Raw genomic sequence first — 23,474 nt, forward strand, 5'->3', positions numbered from 1 at the left:
GAAAAGTGCGGGTTATGGTCCGTAAAAGACGGTAAAAAAATTGCTTTGGGGGGAAGCTGCCCCCCCTGCCCCTCACTGGGTGCGCCCATGTCACACTGGCCTTGCTCATCTCAGTTGCTCCATTAGGGGCATTTTTTTCCCCACCAGCTGTGCCCAAGAAATTATTTCATGTTTGCTTCTGTTGTGCTTGTTTCCTTTCTTTCTTAGAGCAGAGTCATTGCCACCGATAAATCACAAGCTGCTGTGAATCTCGCCAAGGAAAATGCTGCAAGGTAAGAGCATGTACCCTATATATACTAATAGCCAACATTTTCTATTTCTTTACCAATGTGTCTGACATTTGGTTAGTTTACTGGTGCTCTGTTCCAAATTTCAAGAAGTTTAAACAAAGTATCTGGGTTGTATAAACAAACATTTTTAATGGTCAGGACTTAAAAGCATGGGATGCAGCGTAAACAACTCTACCGTAACTCTCCAAGTGCTTGTATATTAGAAAGCATTACTAAATCAACTATCATACAACCAACCCATAATTACTGGAGAAACTCGATCAGATTTTTAAAAAAATTAAGACAAGATTAAGATCTTGGCTGTGAGAACCTGCTCCCTGACTGACTCCAGCTACAAAAGCTGGGGTAGCTGAACAGACTCTTGGGTCGGGGTATAGCTTAGTGGATTTTGTTGCTGTTAGTGTTGCTCCAATTGTTTACAATGTTTTAAATTGTTGTTAACTGTTTTTTAACTTTTAAATTTTAGGGTTTAGTTGTTTTTAAAATAAGGGAGTAAGACATGCCTAGGAAGAGAAGAACTGGGAATAACAGGGGCGACCCCAATCACAGTGATTCAGGGTAAGGGGCAAATGGCACAGGCAGTTAGTGGCTGTACCATGTGCCAGCCCCTCCTCCAACCTGGCAGGTTGCGGTTGTCCTATCAGTCAGCCCTTGACTCTGTGGCTGATGTTGCCAAATGTCAGGTGTGCTCTGAGTAAGACCCCTCTCATCCATGATCTGATAATGGATGGGGAGGCTGATGTGGTCTGTGTCACTGAGACCTGGGTGGGTGAGCAGGGTAGAGTTGGTCCCACCCAGCTGTGCCCACCTGGGTACTCAAGCATCAGGGCAGACTTGAGGGACAGGTTGCTGTCATCTATAGAGAGCCCATCTCTCTCTCTCTCTCTCTCTCTCTCTCTCTCTCTCTCTCTCTCTCTCTCTCTCTCTCTCTCCAGGCTCTCTGTCCAGTTTGGGGAAACTAGAATTGAGTTCCTGGCATTGGACAGTCAGGACAAATTAGAGATTTTGCTGGTTTACCACCACTGCCCAGCCGTTTCCTTGCCTGAGCTGACAGAACTGGTATTGGAAGCGGTGTTGAGGACTCCCAAGACCGCTGGTTTTGGAGGACTTCAACATTCATGCCAAGGCAACTGGCTCAGGACATCATTGCTGCCATGATTATCATGGAGCTGTCCCATGATGATGGACGCAGAGTCTGACATGGTTTATACAGGGAGAAGTGTCCTTAAGGCCCTTCTTTGTGTGTCTCCTCCACAAGAGGTCCAGAGGGTGGCAACACGTGAAGAGGCCTTTTCTGCAGTGGCTCCCCTTTTGTGGAATGCTCAGCCCAGGGAGGCTCACCTGGTACCTTCATTACATATATTTAGGTGCCAGGCAAAAACATTTCTCTATAACCAGGCCTTTGGCTGATTAACATTCTACAAATCTGATTGTGGGAGGTGGGTTATTGGTTTGTTTTTGTTTTATTATGTATGTTGTAATCTCATTTTGTATTTTTATGTTGCGAACCACCATGTGATCTTCGGATGAAGAGCAGTATACAAATTTAACTTCTTATTCTTATTAATACATTGTTTAATTTTACCCATATACAGGTATTTTTAAATACCTGTATAAACAAGCTTTACAGTATAAGACATGGGCTCGCTCTGTCATCACAAACAAGTTGATTAATTACTACATGTCACCTGTTGGTTATGTGGCAAAGTGAAGAAAAGGAACAGTAAAATGCCTTCCCTTTATTTCATAAGCATTACCCTTTCTTAATTATGGCTTTGTTCTCTTCTGACAGCTGGAGAGTTTTCTTTATTCCCCTTCCTGTACTGGTAGCACCCAGACCCATTTGGGATGTTTACACAATAATTCAGAGATTGTGTTGTAATATCAGCAGATAACAATGGGTGCAACATAGTAGGATTATCTCACAGGAGGAGTATTTTGATACCTGTGAATTTCAGATTAACAAGCATGGCTGCTTTTCCTCTGTGCGGGTGGGGGGAGAGGACTCCATTCAGAATGGCAGCAGAGTGGGGGGGTGGAATTGAACCAACTAGCATGTGAGCAGGAGACAGTTGCATTAGTTTAGTTTAAGGTAGTTACCCTCATGAAAATTGCAGCTTGCAGGTGTAATCTCCGATATTTTGAGTCAAATTGCTGGGCCTCTTTTGGGCCACCACAGTCTGCTCCGATTATTGCCGAGCTAGTCACAAGCATTTTTGCCCTCTAAAAATGCGTCCTACCCACTTTGGCTATTGTTTGCAAGTCTTCACAAAAGAAAATTCAATGGATCAGATCGGGGTGAGTGGCACAGCTCCTCTGCTTCAGTAATGGAGACAGATCTCTCTCTCATCCTTGAGACTGAATATGCCCAGCTAGACATGTCACAGCTATTGGTGCAAGTTGTAAGTCTTGGGGGCCTGTCAGCTCCTCACCACCATCTATTTACTTGCCTTCTACCTCTGACCCAGTCTGCACAATTTCCTAGAGCAGTGGTAGGGAGCCAATGGCATTCCAGATGTTTTGGGGCTCTCATCTGCCCCAGACAGGGCAGGTGGAGGGTTCTGCTCTATCGCTTCCCTACTTGCATGCTTGAAGAGGACAATTAGACAGGTGACCGGCCAGGTAGGAACAGAACCACTGTAGTCCAAACAACATCCCACACAGTTGATCTAGGAAGAGACCACATTCCATGATATCAAAAGCTGCTGAGTGATCAAGTAAGAGTAACAGGGTTGCACTTACCCTGCCACTTTCCCGATACAGGGTGACCAAGACTGATTCAGTCTCGAAACCAGGCCTAAACCAAGACTGAAGTGGATTCAAATAATCAGTGTCATCCAGGAGCACTTGCAGTAATAGAGAGGACTGCAGCCTGTTGATGAGTTAATTATCAGAAGGGACTCTCTTATCCTACTGTAGATTATCCCTTTATTTCTTAAAAAGATATGCCCTCTGCAAATAGGACATAGGAGACTATGTTTGCTAACCAAGACTATTAGTAATATTTGGTGGAGTAAATGAGTCCTAAAGTACTATAGATTTGTTTGCATAGTCTTGGAATGGTGTTTTCAGATTCTGAGTCATTTTTGTTCATTGAACTGGTAAATCAGGCCAACCCAGAAATGAGCTGAAAAGGAGTCACCCATCCCGGTTCTCTGTTTGCTCTACTTTCACTTTGGGGAGGAATGGTGATCTGCAGTATAAGGCGAGGCAGCTAAAGCATGTGTCTTTAGTTTGTATACACATTTCATTGTCTTGGAATAATAACCCTGAGAAAATGAACACCATCACTGAATCTTGTTGGCCTAAATTAGCCCACAGAGTAGATAGGAGCTGCCAGTAGCAGAGCAGAGCCACCTGTTTCCCACACATGGCTTTCTTCTTACAGGCTGCTGGTGAAAGAGGCAGCAGCCACAGGATTTTCAGATTTCTAGATGTTCTAGATGTTCTAGATGTCAGGTGAACTGTCTCCCGATCTGCTAATGCTGGAGAATCTGATAAGGAGATGTGAGTGGGAAGCAAACATGGAGCTTTGCAAATTCACCTTTTCATTTTTACATTTTAATCTTGAGAGGCTGCCAATGCCTGTCCCCCTGCATCGGTTTTCCACAAGGCCGCCATATTAAGCCATGTTATCTTCCAACTGTGGGCTTGCTGCGCCTTTTAAGCGGCATGTTATAATGTTAGTGCTCCCCTGTGGGCAAATCTTGGGTAAGACCCATTCACTGCTAGTGAGTCCCACACCCATATCTCCCAAAGGCATGTGATTGCAGACTGATGGATTTTCTTTTCTTTTTAGGGGCCCCTTTATTCCTAGTCAGGATTTGCCATGTGCTTATGATCCCTGTACTGAGAAACTTGGCCAGAGCCATGGGACTTGGCATCCCTTTCTTTCAGTTCCTAAATTCCACCACCAACTGTTGTTGCTTACCCACGTAAGGACTTGTCAAGCAACTGTTCTCTCAGCTTCCACTTACGTAATAACTACCGTATTCTGCAGAATGTTATACAGCTGCAAAATTTCGTTTTGTTTAATCACATTTCTGTTCTGCCCATCTTCAATGGCAGTGGTGGGGAAACCTTTCTATGGCTAAATTTAGCTGGCAGGGGTCCTAATTTTGCCTGTGAGTGAGGACATTTCCTCAACCCATGGCCACCTTCTCCACAACTGCTGCATCAACTCTCACTCTCTCATTCTTTAAATCTCTTCTCAAAACCTAACTCTTGGCTGCTATGCCCCACTAGAAACAATAGATACAATATATACAAACCCCACTATAGCAATGTTGCAGATACATGGTGGTGTTGAACATACTGTATTACAGCAGCAGCCAGGGCGAGGTGATTTCTGCATTCCAACATCGTAATATACCGCCAGCTAAACTTTGTGATTTAGCGGTATATTATGATGTTGGAAAGGAGATAGGGAGGAAGAAGGTAATTGGAAACTGATAGTCCTTAGTTTTCTAAAGACTTCCTACAGAGGAGGTGGACTGCAATAAGGAGTGCAAAATTCATTGCTTAATCCAAGTTTTGCATAATTGATGGTTACACTAATACAGTGGTACCTCTGGTTAAGAACTTAATTTGTTCCGGAGGTCCGTTCTTAACCCGAAACTGTTCTTAAACTGAAGCACCACTTTAGCTAATGGGGCCTCCCGCTGCCGCAAGTAAAGTTCTTAACCCAAGCTACTACTTCCGGGTTAGCGGAGTCTGTAACCTGAAGCATTTGTAAACTGAAGTGTTTTTAACCCAAGGTACCACTGTAACATCTCTCTTTTTTTCTCTTTTGAGCTTGTGCCAAAGAGAACCATAATAATTACTTCACAGTTTTCAGACTGAAAAACTGTGCTGTTGGTTGTTGCAATGGTTTTCTTCATTAGATTGAATGTGATGGGTTTTAATGCCATTTCCAATTGTTACATTAAAGGATTATCTGTGTCTCATGTATGATCTCCTCTCTAAAAGGTTACGTCTGCAGGACAGGGTAAAGATCCTTCACCATGATGTGTCTTCAAGTAAGTTTCATATATGCAGTTGCTCATGTTAAATGGTACCAGGGGAAGGGCAAAGACAAGATCCATTGTGATTTAAAATGCAATAGTGCTAATTCTCACATGTCGGAAGCACCATGCAGTGCAGAATACAGTGGGCATTCGTGATTTCTGTACATTCAACATTGTATCAGTATGCGGTACCCAAAATGCATCAATAACTTGCACAGTTACCTCCGTCATATTTTGTATTCTGCTTATTATCCCTTTTAGTGCTGTTTTCAGTTACTTTATTGATTTATTGCTTTTTTTAATGTGTCATGAGCTTTTGTAAAATAAAAAATAGCCCTGTATATTATTATTTTCAATTAAATGTGTTGAGCTGAGGCCTTATATGGCAGTACAGTACTTGCAAAGCAGTGGCTTGCTGATTTTTATAAACAATTTGAATGTTGAGGTAAGTAAACCTGGCTGCACTTCAGTAACCTTTTTCCTCCCCTGAAGAAAAAGTCCCTTTTTCCCCCAAATATGTCACCTTAAATGTCTTCACAAAATTCTGAAGCGGCCATTTTGCCAGATTTTTAAAACTTAACAGATACGAGTCCGTGTGAGGGGAAAAGGCAGGGTGTAAATAGACATAAAAATAACCAGAATTTGGCTTTTGAGAACTATAGGGCATTGGCATTAATGATGCTGAGAAACACTCTGTGTTATAAGACTGCCATTATATAACCATTGGCATGTCTCAGCACCCAATATAGTGCTATGGAACCTGTGCTGCTATAGGTCCCATAAGGTATTATTTATTCCAAAATTGCCACAGCTTCATATGTTGTTCTTTATAATCCGGCCAGGTACAACTGTGCAGCAGCAGCCCATGCGGGGAGCAGAGCGGCAGCAGTGCCCTCCCAGTGGACAGGAATAGAGGGGCAAGGCAGTGAGGTCAGGGAGTTCCAAGTTGGTGGTAGTGGCCTCTGCGGGGCTTCCACCAACCTGTAGCTTCCCCCAAACTTGCCACCATCTTGCCCGGTCCTGACAAGCAGAACACACTTATTGGGAGAGCGCCACTGCTGCTTTTCACACCACTGTTTTCACACCAGTGTTTTGCAGTATATAAGTTTGGAAGGGTTTTCTAATTTAATTTTTTTTATTGGGCGGGGAGACAGGACCGTGGTGTCATTTAGATGATCAGTGTAGGCCTTATAAGCTATTGTTTAGTCTCTGGACCAAGTACTTCCATCTTCTCTTTGTCAGAGGAGGGGAGGAGTGAGGAAGGAGTGCTCAACACCCTTGCTTTATGAACCATGGTTTATGAACGCTGGATTACTCGTGTGATCCAGACCAAAGTGTACCTGCTAGTTATTCTGGCAGGTCGGGAGGGATAAACAAATGTAATTTCGCAAGTTACCCTTGAGCCTGTTATTATACCTAAAGTTTGTTTTGCTTTGCTTTTGTTTTTTTTCTAAAGCTTTTTATAATTTTTATTTTGTTCTATAATGAACAATTATAAGAGCAGACAAAAATTAAATGGTGAAAAACAAAATCATAAAATAGGCACATAGAATGAGTAGTTGCACGTGATTTAAAAATAACAGAGCCCAAGTTAGGACTGTCAACTCTAGTTTCAGATTTGCCAGGCTTGTCTTGAAAATGATGGTTCTGCTATATATGTATACATGTATACATTGGTTGCATCAAAAGTATTCAGTAGCATTAATTTTGGTAATATTTATCATTTCTGTCAACCTAACGTTTATTTTTATCCTTTCTTCAATGTAGGTTCTTGGGAATGCCTACTGCCCTGGGGTTTGGTAGATACTATAATCAGTAATCCACCGTACATTTTCCATGAAGACATGACTCAGTTGGCGGCAGAAATCCTCAGGTAGCCAGAAATCTCTTCCTTCTTTCTTCCTCACTACATTCCCCCTCTCTCTTTTGCTCTTTGGTGAGGACTGCTGGCATTCCAAAGGCCAGTATGATGTGGGGAAATCTTTGAGTTCAAAGGGGCTCTCATCATATTTTGAAGAGATAGTAGCAGCTGCTGCGCCCCTTCCCCCTGTCCCTGGCATGGTTCTGAGGTGGCATGACCTTTTCCATTTCCCTTGAAAGAATGGGGCATAGCTGAGTGATAGAGGGCATGATTTGCATGCAGGAGGTTCCTGAATCAATCTGTTGACAACTCCAGATAGGGCCAGAAAAAATATTGCCTGAATGAAACCTTGGAGAGCTGCCACTGCCTGTCAGTAGCAAACATATATTTCAGGCGGCCTTGTTTGTTTTACTGCTATGTGTAAAGTTAGGTAATGCTTTGGTTTTTAAGACCTTGTCTTTGGTTTCTAGATATGAGGATCTTGGTGCACTGGATGGAGGAAAGGATGGGATGAGTGTAATAAAACAGATTCTGAAATTGGCTTCATACGTCCTCAAGGATGGCAGGTAAGTTCTGGCTAATGCTGGCTGCTTCTTTTCCAACAATAAAGGAGCTTTGTTGCAGGGAATAAGGCTTCCTGAGGGACACCATCTGCCACCACAGCTAAAATAATTTGGAGGAAGAGAATGACAGGAGTGTGCAAATGAAGAGCAGCTTCTGTCTTTTCCAGTTTTCTTCCTTTTCTGTCTCAGGTTCAGAGAATGGGGGTTGCACACAGTGATCAGGGCAGAAGAGAGGGGAAGCAGGCAGACTGCTGTGTCAGCCTGGAGCGGGAGCAGCGGTCAGGCCCAGATCAGGCCTGGTGTCATGCCATGACAGCAGCTAGGCTGGCTCATCCCTGCGCCTAGAAAGTGCCATTTAGGGGGTTTCTTCTGTTGCCACCAGTGCAGATCTTGTCTGGAGCGCTTTGGCATCCCCATATGTTTGGCTGGTGGGAGGGGGAGCTTGGCCCAGCATTCACTCCACAGACAGTGGGTGGTAGAGGCCAGCAGGGGTGAAACAGGGGCACCTCCACTCAGTCCAAGCCCTAGCCCAGCACCTTTAAAGTGCACTTCCAGATTTGCATTTTGGTGTGGAAACACCACGGGACTCCCTTTTACTGATAGGAGGAGGAGTTAAACCCCCATGTGGGGGTCTACAGCCCCCCGCCTAATCATTCGACCATCCTACCTGTGTCATTAGTTTGTTGATTATTTTCAACAAACCATAAAGATATCGGCATCTTATATCTATTATTTGGCACTTGAGCTGGTATGGAGAGAGAGAGAGAGAGAGAGTTACAAAAAGATAATTTAAAAAATAGCTGGAGGAATCACTGGAGCTGAGGAAGTTATATTAGGTGGAACTTGGGAAGTGATCCACTATTGCGATGATTTGGGAAAGTTCCTTTGGGGACTTAAAGGCCAGCAGCCAGCTGCTTCTCAAAATACCCTGCTGTGGCTGAGATGTTCCAATTTGTGGCTCTATAGTTTTAAGAACACACCCATCAACCAGAAAATGTAGCTCTGCTGGTGAAGATCTCCACTGAGATAGGAGGAGAGGAGAGAAACCACAGTACGTGTAATAAACAAGGGTGAGAAAGATCTCTTTAATGTTTGCTTCATGAGCCAGATTACTACAAGTCCAGTTTGAACTCAGTCCTAGGAAATTTACAACCCACAGCTTCCTTTCGCAACTACGATGTTTCAGTGGATTTCAAAACACTTGAAGAAAACCCCGCAAATCACAAATAATTGAAAATGTCAGATATTATTTCTGGGTAGTGGTTGTGGAGAAATTGGACACCTCTGGAGGCTGAGAGTTCTCTCAGTGCCTGCAGTCACTTTTAGTGTACCAGATCAGGGAGAATTGGGTTATGGCAGTCAGCTCTGTGCTCTCTTAGTGGAGCACAGCTACTACAAAGGATGGTTAGTGGAACAGCCACCAGTGGGAAGCGAATTGAACAATACATGTAGAGATCTGATCTGCAATATAGATATTTCCTCGTAACTCAGATCCCGCAACAAATCAAATCTGGGGAAAAATGAAGACAAAAAAACAACAAAAGACAACCAAAAAAACAACAACAGAACTACCAATTAAAATTACTTCCCTGCCATTATGTAAGCGTGACACACTTGCCTCAGACAAAGGCTGGGAGGTGGGCAGCAATGGCAGCTCCCCTGGCTGTTTTCCTACTGGGAGAGGGAAACTGTGTGTGCCCCCTTAACTAGCCTAAAGCCCTTAGTGGCAGGGTCCAATCCTCCTTTACCTACACTCCTGGCACCTTACAGGTCAAAAGTGTCATCAGGCAGTGCCACTTGGACCAGCAGTGGTGGGCGAGGTAGCATTTCTCAGCCAGCCAGCCCTTTGCCTTCGCAGCGCTATAGGAAGTAATACCCCAGAGACCTCTGCATCACTGTGCTGTGTTATCTTGCCCTTTAGTGCTGGAAAGCAGAAGGGTAGCTTAGAAATCCCATGCGGCTCCCAGGTGCACAGCACCTAGGCCATGGGTAGGCAACCTAAGGCCCGGGGGCCAGATCCGGCCCAATCACCTTCTCATTCCAGCCCGCGGACGGTCCGGGAATCAGCATGTTTTTACATGAGTAGAATGTGTCTTTTTATTAAAAATGCATTTTCCCCAAAAATATAGTCCGGCCCCCCACAAGGTCTGAGGGACAGTGGACCGGCCCCCTGCTGAAAAAGTTTGCTGACCCCTGACCTTGGTTGTGCTGCTCAGTGCAGGGTTCCTGACAGTCATGTCCCTTCTGAGCTGGGCCATGCCTTGGCCTTCCAGTCCCAGCACTAGATGAAGAACAGTGCCAAAAGAGGATAACTCAGTACAAAAAGGGGGGGAAATAATCCTTGACCACAAAGCACTGAAACAAGAAGTCAGGAACTACAGTGGTGCCTCGCTAGACGAATTTAATTCGTTCCACGGGTCTTTTCTTATAACGAAAAATTCATCTAGCGAATCCCATAGGAATGCATTGAAATTTTTTTGAATTCTTTTTTGCCCATAGGAACGCATTAATTGAATTTCAATGCATTCCTATGGGAAACCGCAATTCGCTAGACGAATTTTTCATAAAACGAATTCGTCTAGCGAGGCAACCTCTGCTTGAAAAATCCTTTCGTTAAGCGGAAATTTCGTTAAGCAGGGCATTCGTTAAGCGAGGCACCACTGTATTTAAATATCAATTTTACACAATAGGAACATAGAAAGCTGCCTTATGCTGAGTCAGACGGTTGATCCATCTAGCTCAGTGTTTTCTACACTGACTGGCAAAAGTTCTATTGGGTTTCAGCTGAAATTGTCAATTCTGGGGATTGAACCTGGGGCTGTCTGAATGCAAAGCAGTTGCTCTGATCTACCATCCTTCTCATCACTATTACAGTAACTAGGTATCATTGGATTGTCATGTAACAAACACTTTATTATTGTGTTAGGAAGGGTTTTTATTTTATTTTATGCATTTCTAATTAATTTAATTTTTGCATGCTGCGTCTAATATCTGTTTGCTGTTCCTGATGAATATACAGTAGCACCTCGGCTTACATTACCCTTGGGTAACGTAAACTTCGGGTTGCGAAAGCAGCACCCTCAGAAGTGTTTCGCTGTGTGAGCATGCGCAAAAGCGGTCCCTCCGGTTGCGGGAACCTCGGGATCCGACCGGAACTCCGGAACGGATCCCGTCTGCAACTGGAGGTACCACTGTACTGTATTTTGGGGAAACTGGGCACTACATTGTCCTGTCAAAGTCAGCTTTGTTCTGGCACCTCCTTCCTTGCTGTTCCTGTCTGAGCTTAAGGGAAAGGCTGCTTTATTGGCTCAGAGTACTCTAACCGAAGGGGAGGGTTATTAGTGATGTAATGGTGGCGGTGACTGGCCCAACCCAGTCCCTTTATTGAAGAAGTTGATCATCTCTGGGCATAGAGAATTCCTCCACCAGCAGACTTCAATAATGCACTAACCAAAAAGAGAGAAAAGTGTTTAAAGTATTTTAGAACTTAGTATTTTTATTTTGTTTAATAATAACAAAGTTTGTTAAGCTTAGACAAATAATTGGAAGGTGGCTAAATATTTTCAAGCAGTTTCTTGGGATGGGGAGGGAGCTGGGGTGGCAGTATTTTTTCCCAGAGCATGAGAAAGTGAAAACTGGTAGCAAGTATATTGCTACATTCTTGTGGGTTTTAAAAGGGCACTGATGATTTAACAGTTGAAGAAAAGCAACTTGAAGTCCCTCCTGCAAAGTTGGAGCACAAATCTTGCCATCTCATACTCCAGGGCTTATAATATCATTTTTCATTGTTAACCTCAAAGCATAACCAGTGTTTCCTAGAATCTGTGGAGCTTTTTCTTTATTTTAGTTATTTATTAACTCCCCCCTCAAAAAAGTTGGAGGAGGAACTGAAGGAAAAGCCTTTTGAAGGTCAGACATGCCCATTTTGTGTGTGTGACTGGGCCTGGTTGATTCAGAAGGAATGTTCCGTGGGAAAGCACTGAAAGCACTCACTGCCTGGGTTTGGCTCCTTCTCCCATCAGTTTATTATTTAGCCTGCAAAAGTGCCATTGGCTGTGTTCAAGCTGAGAATCATTAGGGATGGGTTTGGGTATAGTCATTGAGATGTCTATCAGGGTGCACTAGAAACTTAGATTGTAAGATTCCTAGTCCAGTAGCAGAAAATAATTAGTTTTGGTGACAGGTGTGGAATCCTGAATCTCTGAATAGAAAATGTCCTCTGGGAACCAAACTACATGATATTTTAACTGCAGCCGTGCATTTCATGTATCTGGGTTAGTGCTTGTTAAACAGCAACCACAGCAGAGGTGGAATGAGAATCTGGACCCTTGGCACAAGAGGAAAGGTTTGTAGCGCTTTGTCCTTTCATATTTCCCCGAAGCTCTTGTTTTTCTTGGAGAAATTCTCTCCTGGTTTGTTTGTTTCTTAAAAACAAAAAACCCTCTTCCCTTCCACTGCGGTCCCAATCCTGAATGCCTTCCTAACCACAGCTGCTAATTAACAACAGCAGAAGGACTCATTAAATGCAGTAATACACAGATAAAATATTGTGTGTTCTAGGCCTTGTTGCACTCAAGGACAGATTAATGCTTAATGCTCAGCATGAACAAATAACTGATTTGGCAGATAAGGAGGGGATTATGATTGTTAGGCATGTATGAATGGTGCCTCCAGGATTCTTTCATAATATTTTTTTTTTTTAGGTAAATAATCTTTATTAATATTAAAATCTATACAGAAAAAGAAATATACATTTCATTTGCACCATAATCAATAAAAAAAAAACAACTTCCAAAACTTTAACACATCACTTTCCTTTAAATTTTCTCTACTACTTGCGTTACTCTCCCCTAAAACAAAACATTAAATTTAGATTCCCTTCTTATCAAAATTCCCACTCAAATTCCTTGTGGTCAGCTAGTCGAAACAGATCGCCAACTCTGTTTTAATATCTTGTTTCTTAAAATATTCCTCTACATATTCCCATTTCTTTTTGGAACTTTGCTTCGATTTATTCCTAATTGCCGCTGTCATTCTATCAAGATTCATAAACTCAATTAATTTTAATTGCCACTCTTGAATTGTGGGTATCTCTTCTCTTTTCCATTTTTGCCCAATCAGTAATCTTGCCGCTGCGCAAGAATAAAGAAAAATATCTATCCTGTCCTTTGGGAGGTTTTCAGGTACCAGACTCAATAAAAAATATTCTGGACTCTTTTTAAAGGTGGTCTTTAACATTTTTTTCAACTCTTCATAAACTTTCCCCCAAAATTCCTTAATCTTGGCACACTTTCATAATACTAGAAGAACTCAGGTGATTCCGTGACAATGGGGGGCAGTAGGTTAAGGACTGATGAAAGAAAATACTGTTTCACAAAATGCATACCGTAGAGCAGCCATGTACAACGCGTGGATCGCGAGCCCACAGTGGACCTGGTCAATCGCAGGGCCTTTCTCTGCAACCTCAGATGCAGCAGCAGCCGCTGCCAGTCTCCACAGCGATGCAACCCTGAGCAGCACGAGGGCAAGTGGAGACGGAGGGAGGCATGAGGCAGTATTGGGATCCCCATCAGCTGCGAGGTTCCCTTTGACAGGAGAGACGGACAGAGAGAGAGAAGCTGACTCCTCAGATCTGTGCAAACTAATATAAAAATATAGTTTGACTTTTCTCACTTGTATAGTTACTTCTCCATCTACTAACTATTTGGATTTGTCATAATGATATCCAAACATAACTACTGTATCTGAAATGAAGATTGTTTGTTTGTTTGTTTGTTCATTAAACAAACTGAAATGACTATGGAGGGTGGTAGATCACTGCCAGTTTTTTTTATACTTGCTGGTAGATCACAGGCAACTTGAGGTTGGACGTGCCTGCCGTAGAGGATTAATTGCAACCAGAGATTCAGTTAGCCTCCAACTTGGGGGAGGGCAGGCAGGTCCACCAATGGCTATTGCCAGTGCTTTTTGTGGAAAGAAAAAGAATGTGCTTCAGACTAGCACAGAGTGTTACACATCCACCCAAAAGTACTGAATATCAGCCATAGCTGCTGAATTTAGTCTTAAGTGTTTAGGGCAAAAGCAGACAGTGTCTTTCTCAATCTTGCTTTGCTTGCTGTTGGCCCCTGTTTGGAGATGGAGTGTTGAACTAAATCTACCATTGGTCAGATTCAGCACCAGCAGTTCATAGAATTCTATTTTTTGGTCCCAAGTAACAGGTTTTTACCTCCTGCTCCACCAAAAGAATCCATCTGCTTCTGCTTGCACCACCATTCCTTCAACACCATTGATTGCTTCAGTTTAAAGGAGCCATAGCGTTCTCTCTCCATCACTATTGGATTATATACTGCCAGGTTATGAACTGAAGTGCAGAAATAAGAAGTGAGTATTCAAATGAGGAGCCTGCATCAATTGGACTAGTCTGTATTGGACTTTATGAACCACAGTATGGTAGTTTGAGGCTCCCAACTGTCATGACCTAATTGAACTGGGCATGTGATAGCATCACTATTCACCCAGCTCTTAATTTAATCCATACTCAATTTGCAGCCTCAAAGCTGCCAAAAACATTTGGAAGCTCAGTGTATTTGAGCAATTGCATAAATCACTTCAGTGTGTGCTTAAAACTCTGTGCAGATCCACTAAACCCACTTTCTCAACATGCCAATTTGATCATGTGAAGTGCCCTGTCTATTAGGAAGTTTTGATCTAAGTTGGCTCATTCTCTTGCTTCTCTGCTTTCAGGAGTGTGTTTCTAGAAGTTGACCCCAGGCATCCAGAGATGGTGGAGAACTGGCTGTGCAGTCACCCCGACTTGCTTCTTTTTGTGTCTGGCACCCATAACGACTTTTGTGGAAAGTAAGAGCCTGTTTTACATTCATTCTTGTTCTACTGTCTACTAGAGTAGTTTCACAGAAGCGTAATGAACACTGGCAAGTGTTGCCCCCTGCTTGGAATGCTGTGAGTCTCAGTGGAAAGATGCTCCAGCTGATACATATTCTGCTACAAAAGTTTGAGCCAAATGTTTTTCTCCTTCCAGGGCATGCATGCCATGGCAGGACAGCCTTCGGAAGAGAAATAACAGTTTGGAAATCCACATTTGTCACATGGAAAAAGCTCTATTCTCTTTCTGTCCTAATGCATTTTGGGCATCATGCCTAAGTAACTGGTGGTGAGCACCACTTGTCACCTACAGCTCTCCACCAAAATAACTCAGGCATATCATGAATGTGCTGTAAACACTTCCTGCATCTGATAAAGTGGGCTCTAGTCCAGAGAGGTTTGTGCCATGAGATCTTTTCTTCTTCACTGTAGCTCTTGCGGTCTCTCCATGGGGGTCAATGCTGTGTTTTGTTGTCTTCCTATATAGGCCAAGGTTCCTGCATATCCAGAAACATGGGGGAGAAAACAACAGAAGATATTGAATGAGTTCTGTCATCCCAGCACAGCTGTCTTTAGTGGTAGTCAACACAGAAAAGAATTCTTCTGTTAGACCTCAGTGCTGCAATAGGGATGGGAGTCTGGAACCTGTATCAGTGAACTCTGACGGTATATTCTCAAACAGCCAGTTAAGAACACTCCATGCTGGTGGACACTTCATTCAGGTGCTCAGCAGGCCCTGTTGTGTGGTAGATGTTATGTAAAGAAAGTTTTAAACTGTCACACGGTTGTTGCTGTTCTCACATGAGAGGTGTGTGCTCTGCATCCAACCCAGATGCATTTTCTCTCTCTCCCTCCTTCTCTCTCTCTCTCTTTCTTTCTGCCATAATTTTTGCCAGCAGGTGGTTTTCATCAGGTGGAATAGTGCCACTTTCCAAATATGGTTAAGCAGATCATTGAAAGTAAAGCCCACACTGCGCTAGCGTAAGCCTCACAAAAACGAATAGAAATTTATATTGGTCAAATATGATGGAGTTCAACTTTGCATTAACAAAAGTCAAGGGGGAAAGTTTTCATATGTGAAGACCTTAAATTGATTGAACCTTCCAATGAATGTAAGAAGAACCTTGCTGGTCCAAGTCAAAGGCGCATCTAGTCCAGCTCCCTGTTCTCACGGTGGCCAGCTTGACGCCTATGGGAAACTCGCAAGCAGGACATGAGTGACACAGGACTCTCCCCACTTGGAATTCCCAGCAACTAGTGTGCAGAGGCATACTACCCGCAACAGCCGATGCAGAACATACCCTTCTAACCACCTTATCCTCCATGAATTTGTGGAAATCTTGTTTTAAGACATCCAGGTTGGTGGCCATCACTGCATCTTTGGGGAGTGAAGCACACAGCTTGCTTATGAGGTGAAAACTTGCTCCTGTTCATCTTGATCTTTTAATCTGGAGTCTACCGGAAATATATACGGGGCAAGACAACCAAAGCAGTTACTTGGCAGGCAAACATGATGCTGCGTGTGATGCAAGAAGTGTGCTTACCCCCAGGTTCCACTGGAATGTGGCAGCAGACGCTGGGACAAAACATTTGGGTTTGCAGCAAAATGTCTCACCCAACCCTGAATGAGCTGGCGTGTTAACTTACAAGATTTTGACCTCAGTGATTTTGAACCAAATTTAGACCTCTGCCTCTAGTTCAGATCCACGTCAAGACTTGTTTATCCAGGGTTTTTGGTAGGGGAAAATTACTCATCCTGGAGGAATGTCTGGAGAAACAGGAGATGAATTTGCTGAAGGAAAGACAAAAGTGCATATATCAGTAGTCGAGCTTCTTCCCTAAATGGAACCAGCTAGTGGATTTCGGACCAAATACGAACAGAAGCCACAAATGGGAGAAAGAAAGAAACGTCCTGTGGCTTCTACTCAAAAGTTAGGTTTTGCAATTTACTCTGGTTTGACTAAACATCTGGACAGAAACTAAAGGAGGGAAGTCATAAGATCATCCTGGTTATTCTAGATTTAGTAAATGCTGGTTACATCCTTGCATCCATAAAAACTGCCCTCCAGTGTGCATTTTAAAGGTCATGTGACTGGTTAAGTGCCTCTTATGCTATACCACCCTATTGTATATCTACTCAGGGCTAAAGTTTGGGAAGGGAGAGGATACTGGTTGCTTCCATGTGTATACAAGCAGGAGCTCTACTGTTTCCCTACATCTTTTGTATGGGGTAAGCTGGAGTCTTTTTTGCAGCCTCTGAGCACAGATAGGAATTGCTATCCAGTCATCTTACAAGCTCTTTGAAAGAGCAGGTAGATCCTGCCACCTTACCTATCTTATTCACACAATTATTAGAATGGCTGAAGTGGGCTAAGAGGCAACATTTCAGTGAATATTCTTGAGGACAGGCCCTTATTAGCTGTAACCCTGCTATATATATGCACATTTGTTCAGGTTTCTTAGAGAGGATTTTCAGGCTACAAAACTAGGGAACACACACTAAACATGACATGCGCCTGCAGGATTCTTGAGAGGTACGCTAACTATTCTGTCCATCAGCTTTAGAATTTCGCACTCTGATGTAGTCATTAAACATGTTACAGCTGTATTTTTCAGTGCGCATGTTAGGCTACATTGTGCAAAATAGTACTCAGCTGGACTGACTCAGCATAGGATTGTACAGTTGGAAGGGACCGTGAGGGTCATCTAGTCCAACCCCCTGCAATGCAGGAATTATTTGACCAACGCAGGGCTTGAATCCACAACACTGAGATTAAGAGTCTCCTGCTGTACTGGCTGAGCTATCCCAGCATTATATCGGTGTTCCTAACTCCTTGAGCATTTTAAGAAAGCAACCTGAGTTGCATTTATTAATCTCATTCTTTCCTGGCAACAGTCTTCAGAGGTCGATGACCATTTAGTCCTAATTTACAGTTGGGCACAATGCAGGAGAAACTGGCCTAAGGCTGCCTAGCAAGCTAAGAGGGAATTTGAACCCAAGTCCAACAGGCTCTCCACTAGTCCATGCTGCTATATGCCTTTGCTTACCTTCCCATTTTCTCTCCTTTTATAAAAGTTTGCGTTACAGTTCTTGAGCCAGTGATCTGTAAGATCACATGGCATGCGCTGACCACCTCTTTAGGACACGAGGGGAAGAAATTGCCATTTTCCTTTGCATGAGTTTCTTTGCCGAAGTGTCCTGGTAGAGGAAGCGTGCTTTCTTCGGCACAGTGTGTGCCACAGCATCTAATACATGTTTGGCAAAACACTTTTATCTCAGAAGCCTCTGAGAACATATTAACGTGGCAGGTTCCAAGGGGCCAGTGACACCCCAGGCCAAAGGCTTCTCCCAAAAGGGGAGGTTCCACCATGGAAAGTCTAAAATTTGACAACCAGCTCACTAGAGAGTTTCTAATTGCTTCATAAAGCTGTGGGCAGGTAATATTACTGCTTTCCTCATTTTGCATAATTGTATCATAATTTAATAGATCTCATTCCGAGTCACTTGGCACATGTTTTCAATTCCTTGGAGCCTCAGCAAGGAGGGGGTGGGAGTGTTTTCCTGAAATGAAATTTGCAGAGGGCTGGGTTTTGTTTCCCCCCCCTGAGGCTGCTGGTGGTTAGGTTTCTTTGGGGACAACACACTGCATCTGACCATTTCAGCTTTCCTGGAAAAGTGTCTGGAAATAACATGGGCTTTGCCAGAGCACCAGGAGGTGGCGCAGCGATTCCAACTACAGGCCCATGGTGATCCTCTCCAGGAAGACCCTGATGTGGAGACAGGGGGCTGCTCTGTGATCTGTTACAGAGCCGTCCGTTCTGAAATCAAACTAGAAATGAAACCACAACCTGATTGAAGCCCGTGCAATGTTTGTGATTGCCTATGCCATTACCTTCCATCTCCCCCCCCCCAAAATGGTGGAGACTCACAACAGGGATCAACTCTGTTTGGAGACTGAGTTAAGAGAAAAGTCTTAAATCTCTGTATGTGAAGTTGTCTTGGGAGCACAGCTTTCAGGCACAGATGGGCATAGCCAACCAATTTGGTGGAGTGGATAGAGCATTTGGTTGGACTGGAGAGTCAAATCCTCCTTCAGCCAATGAGTCCACTGCTTGTCACCTTGACCTACCTCGCATAATTGCTGAGTGAAAGGGGAATAATACTGGGCCTTTCCCCTTCAGCTCCTTGGAAGATGGCCAGTGTAACAAACGAGATCAGTAATAGTAGCCAACATGAACTGCACATGTTGAATAAGGGCCTCTTCTCCTTGCCACCTCACCACATGGTTGGTGATCATGGGAGAGACCCAGTTGTGGCCACATATCACCATGCATAGGATTAAGCTTTTTTTGTCTGCCACTCCAAAGATAAATGTGCCAAATCTGAAGCCTGTATATATAATCTGCTTGACATGGATTGGCAGCCAACATGGGCAAGCTTTTTCATCTAGCTACCATATGCTAAGGGATGCGGGTGGCACTGTGGGTAAAACCACAGAGCCTAGGGCTTGCCAATCAGAAGGTCGGCGGTTCGAATCCCCGCGACGGGGTGAGCTCCTGTTGCTCGGTCCCTGCTCCTGCCAACCTAGCAGTTCAAAAGCATGTCAAAGTGCAAGTAGATAAATAGGTAGCACTCTGGCAGGAAGGTAAACGGTGTTTCCGTGTGCTGCTCTGGTTCACCAGAAGCGGCTTAGTCATGACACAGAAGCTGTAGGCCAGCTCCCTTGGCCAGTAAAGCGAGATTAGCGCCGCAACCCCAGAGTCGTCTGCGGCTGGACCTAATGGTCAGGGGTCCCTTTACCATATGCTAAAGTAGTCGAAAGGCAACCTGTTCAACTCGATTCAATGTATGAAAGCTGGTTAAGTGTGAGCAGACCTGCAGGTGGGCTTAGTTATCTTCCATAGGCTGTTTACAGGTAGGTAGCCGTGTTGGTCTGGATCGAAGTAAAATAAAAAAATTCCTTCAGTAGCACCTTAAAGACCAACTAAGTTTTTATTTTGGTATGAGCTTTCGTGTGCATGCACACTTCTTCAGATACCTTCTGAAGAAGTGTGCATGCACACGAAAGCTCATACCAAAATAAAAACTTAGTTGGTCTTTAAGGTGCTACTGAAGGAATTTTTTTATTTTACTTCCATAGGCTGTGAATTGCTGCAGTCCTTCTGGGCAGACTTTCTTCCCATACAGTGCTGAGGTGATTGCGATAATGGGCCATTAAGTACTGAATCATAAGATCGTCTGCTGTTTGTTTGTTTTTCCGAGGAGTGGGGGGGGGAGCAAACTAGACATCTGTGTTTTATTTTCCAAGAAATATTTCTCTGATCCTTCTGCATTCTATGTGAGGCAAGTTTCTTTCCCAGAAGTGAAATTGACACTTCCTCCAAAGAAGTAAATGGATGTGCTTCAGCAAATACCTTGACTTCAGTTTGGTTTTTTGAAATTGAGGTTGATAGTTTTGCTCTTTGCCAAGTATCATGGTGCACTAAACTGCTTTCTGATTTGTATTGGTAGGTTATCCTTTTTTAGAGCAGGGAGTTGGGTTATTACTCTCACTACCTACCTTTGGCTACATGTGATGGCTAAGTAGGCCTGATGCAATATTTGTTATGACAGGTAAACTGTAGGTAACTGTTTTTAACAACAATTGTTTGCTTCTCCATAACAAAAAGTTGTCCAGGACAGATTGATTTCTCCTGTTATTTGGACCAAATACTTTTCCACTGCCCTAAGAGCAATTGTGATTCAAACTTATTCTGAAACCCTCCACACAACCACATGTAGTTTTAACAATTACTGCATGAATCATTGTCAGCTGTTCGGATTTTGTTCCTGTCGGTGCTAAAAACACAACCTTTAGCAAACTGTTCTTAGCCTGTGTTGGCTCCCAGTGTTGTTTTTGATATTAAGATAAAACCAAAAGGGGAATTGAGAGTGGCCCTCTTGCCACAACTTTTTAAAGCATTTTTCTCTCTCTCTCTTGACAGCGGTGAGAAGACCACAGCAGGAAAATGCAAGTCATTGCATCTCACAGTACTGAGAATGTCTACATCCTTTTCCGATACAGTGGTACCTCGGTTCTCGAACATAATCTGTTCTGGAAGACCGTTAGACTTCCGAATTGTTCGAAAACCGAGGCACAAAGGGCTGGTTGCAAGTTCAATTGGAAAAATTGAAAAACACGCAGCAGAAGCCGTTCGGTTTCTGAGGCGCGTTCGAAAATGAAAGCAATTACTTCCAGGTTTTCGGTGTTCAAAAACTGAAATGTTCGGCTTCCGAGACGCTCAAAAACCGAGGTACCACTGTAATAGCTTACTATTCTTTTAGAGTGCAGAACCCAGGCGCATCAAATTTATAATTCTGATACAGGTAGCAATGGAAAGAAGCATGTAGTGGTTTTCAGAGATAAAGATAAAGGAACCCCTGACCGTTAGGTCCAGTCGCAGACGACTCTGGGGTTGGGGCGCTCATCTCGCTTTATTGGCCGAGGGAGCTGATGTACAGCTTCTGGGTCATGTGGCCAGCATGACTAAGCAGCTTCTGGTGAACCAGAGCAGTGCACGGAAACGCCGTTTACCTTCCCACCGGAGCGGTACCTATTTATCTACTTGCACTTTGATGTGCTTTTGAACTGCTAGGTTGGCAGGAGCAGGGACCGAGCAATGGGAGCTCACCCTGTCGCGGGGATTCGAACCGCTGACCTTCTGATCGGCAAGCCCTAGGCTCTGTGGTTTAGACCACAGCGCCACCCGTGTCCCTCTGTTTTCAGAGATAGGCAAGCAGAATTTGTATGTGGTATATTATCAGGGCGGGGGGGGGGGGTTGCTTAGGAGATAGAAGGCTTTGGTCTACACTCCATGCACAGAATCGACTGAACTTTATTTTTTAGTATCTTCTCAGATAGATGTGACAATTCTGCTCAAAGTCTTCCCACAGAGCTTTGGACTGGTGCTCTTCAAGTGGTTTGCAGACTGTGACGATGCATTCCAGTAATGAACTCCTCTTTACCATTTTGTAACTGCATTTGATTCTTGTCAGGTTGCAGCATGGGTGTGTCTGGTGGGATTTGTGACTTAGTTTTTAATCTAATCACTCACTGGTGCACTCCCAGACAGCTACTGTTCATCCTTCCAAAAATCTGGATTTGTACTGTTTGTACCTCTGTCGGGCGCCCTGTTATCTCCTGACTTGTTCCCTGTCTAGCAGGTGTGAGATGATACCATATCATTACCCGCAGTACATACTGTCCAGCCCCCTCCCCAGTGGCACTGCCCTGGAAAGATGAGCCTGTGCTCTGATGCCATGAAGTACAGTCTGCTTCAGGCTCGCAGGAGGCTCCAAGAGATCACAGAAAGCTCTAAACTTATCTCCTGCTTATATGCGTCAAATAAACAAACACAAATTCCAACACGTTGCAGTTGAAATACAAGCACCAACAGACCTTGTCAGTCCTGTCACAGGCTTTAGGGGCCTTTTAGCTTTTTTTATGCTGCACACAATAAACTACATCTCCGGCTGTTAATAAAAAAAATATATATTTCTACCTTAAATCGCTCTCTTCCCCTTCCTTAGGGAAAAAGTGTCTTAATTTCATTCTTGCACCAATCCTGTGAAGTAAGTTACTGTAGGTTAAGAGTTGGTGAGTGACCAGATAATAGCCAGTGGGCTTTATGGTCAACTAAGGATTTGGATCCATGTCTGTCCTGCCAGCTACCATATATGGCGCTCATCTCGCTTTCAGGCAGAGGGAGCCAGCGTTTGTCCACAGACAGTTTTCTGGGTCATGTGGCCAGCATGACTAAACCACTACTGGTGCATGGAGGACCGTGACGAGTGCCAGAGTGCAAGGAAACGCCGTTTAGCTTCCCGCCGCAGTGGTACCTATTTATCTACTTGCACTGTTATGCTTTCAAACTGCTAGGTTGGCAGGAGCTGGGACAGAGCAATGGGAGCTCCCTCCGTCACAGGGATTCGAACCGCCAACCTTCTGATAAGCAAGCCCAAGAGGCTCAGCGGTTTAAACCACAGCACTACCTGCGTCCTGTGTACACTGAAAGGATGCAATTACCTACAATTCTCCCCATATGGACCAACCCGGAGCCTGCGATCACTATCTGAGGCCCTTCTTTGTGTGACTTCTCCACGTGAGGTCTGGAGGGTGGCAGCACAAGAATGGGCCTTTTCTGCAGTGGATTCCCGTTTGTGGAATGCTTTCCCCAGGGAGGCTTGCCTGGCACCTTCATTATATAACTTTAGGTGTCAGATGAAAATGTTTCTCTTTAACCGGGCCTTTGGCTAATTAGTACTCTATGTGCTTTAAAGTGTGTGTGCTTGGGGGTGGTTTTCATTGTGCTTTCATTTTGTATTTTTATGTTGTGAACTGCCCTGTGATCTTTGGATGAAAGGCAGTATATAAAATTAATGTATAATGTTTGAAGTTTTATCGTGTTTTTAATATTCTGTTGGGAGCTGCCCAGAGTGGCTGGGGAAACCCAGCCAGATGGGTGGGGTATACATTTTATTTTATTATTATTATTATTATTATTATTATTATTATTATTATTATTATCATTATCATTATTATCATTAATATCAGTTAATTAATAGCTGCTGGTGGTAGCCTACCTGCAATGTCTGTCTCTAAGGCATTGCATCAGTCTTCACTATTCACAACTGTTACATAGACTGGTACTGTCTGATACCACCCTGTTGTCTAGAGATGTCGCTACACACTAATTTTAGTTTTGGGGAATCCTTGCTTCAGCTGTCACATTACAAGCGAGGTGAGGGGAGAGATTAGGGTGTGTGCATGGGGTCTGTATGTGGCTCTGGCCTCTCCTATCTTTGACATTGCCCCTTTCTACCACTGCCCTA

At 43.8% G+C, this 23,474-nt stretch overlaps 1 protein-coding gene across 4 annotated transcripts in view; it reads left to right on the forward strand.

Annotated features, from left to right (window-relative positions):
* Positions 1 to 23,041, forward strand: part of HEMK1 (HemK methyltransferase 1, mitochondrial release factors N(5)-glutamine) — a 48,422-nt gene extending 25,381 nt beyond the window's left edge. Inside the window, exons 6-13 of one of the 4 annotated variants that reach the window (XM_088662179.1) lie at positions 208 to 272; positions 5,259 to 5,308; positions 7,064 to 7,169; positions 7,628 to 7,723; positions 14,465 to 14,578; positions 15,090 to 19,507; positions 19,744 to 22,521; positions 22,857 to 23,041. In XM_088662179.1, the coding sequence (XP_088518305.1) occupies positions 208 to 272; positions 5,259 to 5,308; positions 7,064 to 7,169; positions 7,628 to 7,723; positions 14,465 to 14,578; positions 15,090 to 15,144 (486 nt within the window). In that variant the 3' untranslated portion in view covers positions 15,145 to 19,507; positions 19,744 to 22,521; positions 22,857 to 23,041. Of the gene's footprint in view, positions 1 to 207; positions 273 to 5,258; positions 5,309 to 7,063; positions 7,170 to 7,627; positions 7,724 to 14,464; positions 14,579 to 15,089; positions 19,508 to 19,743 lie in introns of all 4 variants that reach the window. The other 3 variants (XM_088662180.1, XM_035106059.3, XM_088662181.1) reach the window with 3 other exon arrangements.
* The last annotated feature ends 433 nt before the right edge of the window (positions 23,042 to 23,474 follow it).

This window comes from Zootoca vivipara, chromosome 2, assembly GCF_965207765.1.
Source record: "Zootoca vivipara chromosome 2, rZooViv2.hap1.1, whole genome shotgun sequence".
Taxonomy (NCBI): domain Eukaryota; kingdom Metazoa; phylum Chordata; class Lepidosauria; order Squamata; family Lacertidae; genus Zootoca; species Zootoca vivipara.